At 29.0% G+C, this 8,758-nt stretch overlaps 3 protein-coding genes across 4 annotated transcripts; 2 read left to right on the forward strand and 1 right to left on the reverse strand.

The window, feature by feature from the left end:
• Nucleotides 1-7: 7 nt before the first annotated feature.
• On the reverse strand, nt 8-3,550 carry SWIP (strumpellin and WASH-interacting protein). Its single transcript, XM_035886192.2, has one exon. It carries the CDS (start codon nt 3,344-3,346, stop codon nt 104-106), a length of 3,243 nt encoding a protein of 1,080 aa, XP_035742085.2. The 5' UTR covers nt 3,347-3,550; the 3' UTR covers nt 8-103.
• Nucleotides 3,551-3,861: 311 nt separating this feature from the next.
• On the forward strand, nt 3,862-6,195 carry LOC118450424 (G patch domain and ankyrin repeat-containing protein 1 homolog). Of its 2 annotated transcripts, none has more exons than XM_035886199.2 (4): nt 3,862-4,136; nt 4,245-5,600; nt 5,684-5,892; nt 5,973-6,195. In XM_035886199.2, exon 2 carries the CDS (start codon nt 4,414-4,416, stop codon nt 5,509-5,511), a length of 1,098 nt encoding a protein of 365 aa, XP_035742092.1. In that variant the 5' UTR covers nt 3,862-4,136; nt 4,245-4,413; the 3' UTR covers nt 5,512-5,600; nt 5,684-5,892; nt 5,973-6,195. The 2 variants fall into 2 exon arrangements, with proteins under 2 accessions (XP_035742092.1, XP_035742093.1); XM_035886200.2 differs by having other exon boundaries at nt 4,245-5,596.
• Nucleotides 6,196-6,448: 253 nt separating this feature from the next.
• mst (misato mitochondrial distribution and morphology regulator) lies at nt 6,449-8,604 on the forward strand. The gene is made up of 5 exons (XM_035886198.2): nt 6,449-6,707; nt 6,795-6,875; nt 6,981-7,427; nt 7,502-8,306; nt 8,384-8,604. The coding sequence occupies exons 1-5, from the start codon at nt 6,630-6,632 to the stop codon at nt 8,590-8,592; spliced, it is 1,620 nt and encodes a 539-aa protein (XP_035742091.1). The 5' UTR covers nt 6,449-6,629; the 3' UTR covers nt 8,593-8,604.
• The last annotated feature ends 154 nt before the right edge of the window (nt 8,605-8,758 follow it).

Raw genomic sequence — 8,758 nt, forward strand, 5'->3', positions numbered from 1 at the left:
TAAACTTAACAATCAGAACTTAAGATTATCTTATTTTCTTTTAAAGGAAACAGAGTAAAATTGATTTTATAAATATTTCAGATCTTTCAGCTGTATAGCATTACTATGAATCTGGTTGTTTAAAGAAAACCCTTGCTCCAGAAAGACTGTAATATAGTAATCGAAATTCTGCACTTCTTTCTCCTAAGCGTTTTAAAGTTAGTGCCCTGGTTTGTTGCAACTTTTCATCTCCATGATCATCTTTATTTTCTGCATTGATATGATTTTCAACTGTTTCAAACCAATGTAATGCATCTAATTCCGCACTTTGATCAAGAAGAGCATTTATATATGCTACTCCCATCGCAAAACCGTCATCTGTAAAAGCTCCTCCGGTTTGGTTTCTTTTAAACATCTTTTCTTTATTTGATACTGAATTATCAACAAAACTTAATGTTAAAGGGGGTACTATAGCATAGAATTTCTGTAAATGATGTGATTTAGGATCTCGAAAAGCAGATGCAAATACATCAACCAGTAATTTAAAATAATGTATGCCTTCTGTAAAGTTATGAACTAAATTTCCAATATCATCTTCTAAACGTTTAGCAGCAGCTTGCGTTGTTTCATTATAATTTAAATTTTTACACATGGTTTCAAATGACATGTTTAAATGAATATCTGGTAGAAATGATACTGCATTTGAGCTTGCATGTAATCCACCAGATCTAATCAATCGTACATATCCAAGAGCATTTCCAATGTGAGTTATCAACTGACGAAATTGATCTAAATAACTTAATCCATCAGGAGTCATTCCCAATTTCCTTATTCCTTTCTGAAATTTTTCTGCTCTTTCATATGTATAAGGTATAGCTCCACTTTCACGTTGTGATTTAATAAATCTTATATCTCGCATTAATCTAGATTTTATATGTTCGTCAAACATAAACTGCGAAAATGTATGTAATTTAACACGAAGAAATTGATACACAAAATTTACAGTAGTACTCATAATACCAGTTCCATGAGTTCTAATTGAATTTGCTATGTGACGAATCCCAATGGTATTTAAATGTTTATTGTTACTTGTATGTTCTATAAATGTTTGTGTATTCAAATTGTATAGATATTTGGATACAAAGACATGTATATTTCTCATAATTTCCAAAGCATCCAAACCTTGCTCCAAGGTTTGTGTTGGCAAATGATTGTGTACAGTATCAAGATTTAATTTGTAATTAGCCAAAGCATGCATCGTTCTATATGTTTTCCAATCATGCAATGCTACTGTGGTAAGATTATAAAACATATCATCCAGATAATGTTCAATAAACCTTTTAGCATATATCATTGTATTAGCTAAAGGTAAAGGCAATGAATGGACTATTCTTCCACCATCTTTGGCACCCATTTCAAAGGGATTACTGGAATCTAATTTCAAGTGTGCATGTACATGAAGTCGTAGACTTGTTTCAATTTCACGGCAAGCTGGTTCTAGTACAGTTTTCAGTAACATTTCTTTTAAATCTTTAACGTGTTGTTCACTCATGTCAGATAATTCTTGTTCATCAAGAACATTATTAAATGCATCAAAAAAGTGAACTAGATGACTGATGTTGATATTTTTTTCAATTACAGAAGATAGGTATGCAGGTATTATATTTTGATGATGTAACAATACTGAATAATCACAGAGATCATCAACATTATCATAAAGTTCTGCAAAGACATCATAATTGTCTAATAAAAATTTAAGCTTCACTATATCCTCATCTTTAAAAGTTTCAGTCAACTGACTAGCACACGCAAGAGCACATCTGATTATTAATCTTCTGTCTGCACTAGCAGGGCCATTTATTAGGCGCATACTTAGTCCTATTAATGATAGTGCATCGAGTCTTTCTTTACTATAGCCTCTATCTTTTTGAATTAAACCTTTTCGGGCTGTTACAAGTATAGCTAAAATATAATAGTTAAGATATTGTAATACTTGATCTTGTGACTGTACTACAACTGGACCCAATATATAGAACCATGTTTGGAGAGATTTCTGTATTTCTATAAGTTTACAAATATGCTGAACTGTGTTTCGATTCATTGGTTTTACCAGATTAGCATGGAGATTTGTTATAAAAGATATAATTTCCTTAATTTGTGCTAATAACGTAATTATATCCGTAAGTAATATACGTTTGTGTCCTATATCAGAAATCTGAAGACTACCTTTCATTAAAATGCTCTGCATCTCTAAGCACCACATCATAGCTTTATTTATCAAAACATTTACAGTAACTGCCAATTTTTGTGTTCTGTTTAAAAGAAGTTTTTCACCTATTTGTGAACTAACAGCACTCCCAACTTCCTTCGGTAAGAATTCATTTAAAAATTTACTGGGTATCCAAATGACATTTCCAATTAATGTTACAGCATAAAACTTTTTGTTAGCTTCTGATACCCGTTTGACTAATTTCTTATCACAGGTTCCAAATAATTTTGTTAGTACAACAATACCAACATTAGCTCTAATCCAATTTTTATTTAATGCAGCATTGTCATTAGATTTGCTTTCTACATCTGACATCAAGTTTTTCAAATAATTAACAATTTGATCGTTCATAATTGGACCTTTATTTACATCCATTACATATTCGACTGCTTTAGAAAACACAGTTTTTTTCAATAACTGTTCCTGCAAATCTTTTAGTAATTTATCAAGCATATGAAGTTTAGCTTCAGGTATTCCAAATTGTGTTGGACTATGTATAACAGAGCGTATATTCATCCTATACTTCTTCCAATAATTTAATATTGATGGTTGTGCATCGATAACTTCATCCAATATTACAAGAAGTATAAATAAGTCTATGAAATGTTCTATCAAAGCAGGCAAATATATTTCATGAGATCCTCCAGCTAAACTGAACAACTGCTGCGTGGTCAATTGTAAAACTGTCAATATTCTATTTACAAAAGTTGATAAACATTGGAGATCGGATAAAAGGCTGCCAATGTTTTTTAGATCATCGTCCATACTCTTTTCACTGTGTGCAAAGAGCTTAGCATAAAAAGTATTAGCTTCTTTCTTTAGCAGTCTTATTTCTCTACATGTTCCTGCAACAGCACCAAGCAACTTGGATAAATCTTTACTTTCCATTTCTACCAAAGATATAATACTGATATCTTCGACCGTCTGATAGACAAGTCGTATAGGACCTTCCATAAAATATTCCAAGGTTGAATCATTTAACCAAAATCTATCTGCCAAAGTGTCAAAAAATTGTCCATACTTTCGTAATAGCATGGAACCGGCAGCTTTGTATATAGTTTCATCCTTTTTGGAGTTCCACGATGATGATTCAATCATCGTTAGATATAAAATAATTAATTTTTTCTTTCAAATGTATATATAAACCTATAGCAACCAAACTAAATACATTAACTATACAATTGACAGTTTTTACATACTTTGACACTTATAACAACACGATTTTGACATATTACCGCAAACAGTATTGCCAACATAATATCAACTTTAATTAATCAACAACCACTTTACTCATAAAGAAATGCACGTTTACGATTAGAAATACCGTGCGCTTCGTAGTAAAAATATAGAATTCTAAAAGACAAAAAGACAAATATTAAATTGCTATAGTTTTTTTTTTATTTTACTAGACTTAAATAATTTGTTCAGTTTATTTGCTTGAATATTAAATAGTTGCTAACAAAGTGTAAGCATATAATATAATTTTTCAATTTCATAAAGTATAATCGAATCAATTGTTAAATCAATTAGGTATAACCAATTGTTGCGTTGTTGAGAGTTTTACCTAGTAACTTTTCTGCATATTTATTTTAAGATGCGAAACAAAGATAGTAGAGTTTCTCCCCTATACAATCTTCGTGATTGGGCGGTCTTCGAGACATTGATCGAAGCTTGTTGATTGGCTGTCGCTCCAACATACTCTGATGTCAATTACATTTCAGTGTCTATACTATAAATTCTTCACAGTTGTATTCGTCGCGCTTTTACAGTTGGTAGATAAAGTTTTATAACCCTTTTTGCTTAATGTTAACTAAGTGAAATGTTTATTTTACGGATATTATTCTTCATTGTTCCCATGTCTTAACAAGGTTAACATGCAGATAGAAAGGTATAGTTTTTATATTATTAATATTATAACATATTTATTTTTCATAATTTGATTGATCATAATATGTGATGTTAATTTTAGACAATATAAACAAAATTATTTTTGCAGATGTAAATACAAATACAGTGAGCTAAGAAGGAGCTATTTTTATTTTTTCTTTCACTAAAAAAAAATATAGAAGACTGAAAAGAAACTATTGAATGTATTGGAAAATCTTTATACTAAATCATTCAAACTTAAATAAAGAAATATTTAGCAATGATATTTTAATGATAATATGGAGAAAACATCTATAGGAATGTTATGGAAAGCTTTTGTAAAAAGTTCAAATGAGTCCCATGAAATATTACCAGAAAAAAAGAATTATGATCTAAATTTTCAAGGAGAAGAAGCACAACTAGTATATGAAGAGATTATCAAACAAGAAGGTGAAATAGTTACGACAAAGAAACCTACATCTATAAGACTGAAAAGTAGTAATGCTCAGAACATCTTGCATACGAAATCACTATTAGATTCAGTTCAACCAAAGAAAACTCATTCAGCCGAAAATACAGTTATAAAAGTTACGATTAATGCTATATTAAAGGCTGTGGAACAAAAGGATTTGAAATTTTTGCAGAAACATATTACAGCAGAGAATGTTAATGTATCAGATGACTTTGGTTGGACTCCTTTAATGTCAGCCGCTTATTGTGGTCATTTAGAAGTGATTGAATTTTTGTTACAATTAGGAGCAAATAGAAGAATTAAAGAAAAATCAGGTCTTACAGCAGCGCAGTTAGCTTTAAAAAGAAATCATTTGAATATAGTAGCTTTGCTTAGGAAAAAGCATGATTTTACAAATATTAAAACTCAAACTGATAAATTAGAGATAACAGAAATATCAAAGAATTGTAAGGAATGTGCATGTAATGACGAGGATAGTGATAAAGGCAAATTACAAGAAAATACAAATTTTTATTGTGACATATGTAAAAGAAATTTTCGAGAAACAACAGTGAAAAAGCATGAAGCTTCTACTTTACATATTTTTAATACAAAACCAAAACTGCCAAATGCAATATACGGTATATCAAAACAAAATAAAGGTTATCAAATGCTTTTAAACACAGGTTGGGATGAAGAAGGGGGTCTTGGACCATCTGGAAAAGGTATTAAATATCCAATCAAAACAACGCTTAAAATGGATCGTAAAGGTTTAGGACAACCTGGAGAAGTAGAATCTAGAATAACACATTTTATGCCTGGAGATACGAATGCAATTAAAAATGTTAGAATATATAAGCAAAAACCATTGAAAAAGAGAGACAGAGAAAAGTTACTTAACAGAGAAGCTAGGAAAGAAAGAGCGCTTCGTATTGCATTGTCTTAATGTAAAATTGCTTTTTACAATTTCACAAAATTCTATGTGAAACCTAAGACTGAATAGAAAATATGTATAAACTGTCGTAAATATTGCAAGTACATACTATTTCTTTGTGTTTACATGTAGGTATCTTATATTTGTTTCTGATTATTCATGTTTATTTATTTTATCTGTTTAGTTGATACAATACCAACAAAAAAAGCTACAATGTTTGAAATAATATTGAAAAAAGTAAACAAAGAAATAATTGTTAGTTCATCAAGAATAAATGTCCAGCTGTAAGATAACATTTTGATTATATAAGAGATCAAATTATAAAAGGAAGAAGATAAAAAATGAGAATAATTCTAAAACTGTTTTTACTTGATATTTTGAAGCTTCAATTATGTAAGATTAACTAACATTTTTTGAAATATTTATATTTTATATTTTATAAAAGTTTATAATTGTTATACTTTATATTTCAGATTAGAAAGATGTAACAGTCAAATTAACATATAATAAAATGGAGTAAAAATAAAAATCAAGTTAAAATGTTAAAAAGAATAGAATTTCATGCGTTAATAGATAAAATATTAAACTATATGCAAAACTCATGATTCTTTATCTAAATTATCATAGTTAAAATAAGGATTTTGTTTATATTCATTGGTCTGAGTATTAATAATAATGATTTCATCTTTATAGCAAAATTATTTGTATTAAAGGAGCATCTAACTGTTATAAAATATTACAAAATGTTACATGTAGATATTATAAAAATGAATGTTTAGTTAAAAATACAATTTTCTATTTATTTTTATTAAAAATAGAAAATACCTTCTCCTATTGATGCCTCATTTTTTCCATATTTATCAATTATTACAGTAAGAGTAAATTGTTTTTGAATTATCACGAAAGAGGGCAGAATCATAGATTTGATTAGGTTAGTTGACAAAATATATCAAATTGTGGAGTTAAGTCGCAGAGATTCAAATTATTTAACTTGTTACAAATATAATTGTTATATTATATTAAATTACATAGAGTAATATTTTAATATTGACGAAAACTATATGTAACAAAATTCGAAGATTAAATTAATCTTCTTTGCGTTGTTGTTTTAAATAAGGAATTATTAAAAAATGACAACACGAGAGATATTAACGATTCAATTAGGTCATTATTCTAATTTTATTGGCACTCATTGGTGGAATCTTCAGGTATTATTGCAATTTCGTAAATCTTTGAATTATTTATGAATGAAATTATTTTATCAATACTTTTACTTATATTCGCATATGTTTTAGGAAACTAATTTTTCTTATGATCCTGATAATCCTTCAGAGATAAATCATGATGTTTTGTATAGAGAAGGAGAAAATTTCAAGGTAAAGTAATTGAAAAATTTTAAAAGAGGAATATAATTTTATATGTTATTAAAGAAATTAAAGTAAGACTGATTTTTTTTTCTTTTTTTTTTTTTTTTTTTTTAGAAACAAATAACGTTTACTCCAAGACTTTTATTAGTAGATTTGAAAGGAACTTTAGGTTACTTAAAAGAAAGTGGAACTTTATACAGTACTCCGCAACAAGAAGAAGCATCTTCATTATTATGGGATAAAGAAAATGTAGAAATCACAGAGGAAAATACATTTCCTAAACCTGCCTTTATAGAAAATTTAGATAAATCTACAGAAGGAGCACAATCGCAAGATTTTAATCTTGAAAATTCAGTAAATACATGGGTCGACTACTTAGTGCCTAGATTTCATTCAAGAACAGTTAATACTGTAAGAGAATATGAACATAATAGTAGCAATCATCCATTTGATATTTACACCTATGGAAGAAATTTATGGAACACAGAACAATTTTCAGATGATTTTATAGATAGAATACGATCTTATATAGAAGAATGTGATTTAATGCAAGGTTTTCAAGTAAATAAAAAGTGTATATTTTCTAACGATAATACCACAAATCAAACATTATATTATTATTTTTTAAAAAACAGGTATTGGTTGACTCCATAGATGGATTTGCTGGGCTTGGTATATCATGTATTCAACACTTAAGAGATGAATATGGCAAAAGTATTTTAGCATTTCCTTGTATCAATGGTCAGAACACCGAACCATCAGCATCAGACTTAGTTAAAGCTATTAACATAGCATTATGTTGGCAGCATATAGGAGAATACTCGTCACTCTTTAGTCCTCTTTGTTGCGGAGAAAGTGGTTGGCTACAAATGGGCACTCCTCGAAAATTTGACAATCTTACTTACGAATTAGAACTTAAATATCACACTAGCTCGATATTGGCAACTGCATTGGATACATTGAGTTTAAGATACAGACGGAAAGATTATCCTAATGTAATATTACCTGATTTATGTGCCGATCTTAATAAACTTGGATGGAAAGCAGTAGCAACCAGTCTAAGTTTACCCTTTCCAATGACAGTAAAGCGAGATTTGATAGACATATTAGACGATTACGAAGGTTCTTTATGGACAAGTTTGACACCCAGTTGTGATATACCAATGGATAAAAATATGCAAAGTATAGCATTACGAGGAATATCGGAAGATAGATTGAAGAGACCGATGCACGAGGCAATCAAGCAAATATCGAAACCTGCCTATAGATGTTCTACCGTACACGAAATGATGACGCTTTATTTAGCTTGTACATGTCATGCATCAGCAACATATTTGTCTACCATAAAATCAAGTCTCAAAATACAACAGCCATATCCAAAAATATTTAATACTAACGTTACGGAAACTGGAGATATAGCAGGATGGCCAGTAGGAGAAGGTATTATTAAATAACTACTACTATTTAATAAAAATAATGCAAATTTTAATAAACAAACGTACATTAATCTTTTGAAGATGTACGATCAGTTCCAGTAATGGCTGGATTACATTCTGGAAGTAGTCTTGCATCAATGTATGAGTCTTTACATAATCAACTACAGAGAATACGGAGTATTAAAAAGTTTCATGCTTTTACCGATTCTGGTCTCGAAGAGGATGAATTTTTAGACTGTTTGAATCATTTATTGGATTGTAAAGAAACGTACGAAGACCATTATATTTGAAGAGTAAAATAAAAATGCTAATTTTTTATATATATGTTTATGTATATGTATATATATGTATATGTATTATATATATATATATATATATATATATATATATATATATATATAAAATACATATTTATATATATAAATCAGTATTTTCAACATCTTTCACATGTTGAAA

This window comes from Vespa mandarinia, chromosome 11 (assembly GCF_050613455.1).
Source record: "Vespa mandarinia isolate Hongniang chromosome 11, ASM5061345v1, whole genome shotgun sequence".
NCBI classification, from domain to species: domain Eukaryota; kingdom Metazoa; phylum Arthropoda; class Insecta; order Hymenoptera; family Vespidae; genus Vespa; species Vespa mandarinia.

Excerpts from the sequence above, each read along its gene's own strand:
- SWIP (XM_035886192.2), bottom strand. The coding sequence starts at position 3,346 with ATGATTGAATCATCATCGTGGAACTCCAAAAAGGATGAAACTATATAC.
- mst (XM_035886198.2), top strand. The coding sequence starts at position 6,630 with ATGACAACACGAGAGATATTAACGATTCAATTAGGTCATTATTCTAAT. Across the intron at positions 6,708-6,794 it reads CTCATTGGTGGAATCTTCAG|GAAACTAATTTTTCTTATGA; the intron begins GTATTATTGCAA and ends CATATGTTTTAG. Across the intron at positions 7,428-7,501 it reads ATTTAATGCAAGGTTTTCAA|GTATTGGTTGACTCCATAGA; the intron begins GTAAATAAAAAG and ends TTTAAAAAACAG.
- LOC118450424 (XM_035886199.2), top strand. The coding sequence starts at position 4,414 with ATGGAGAAAACATCTATAGGAATGTTATGGAAAGCTTTTGTAAAAAGT.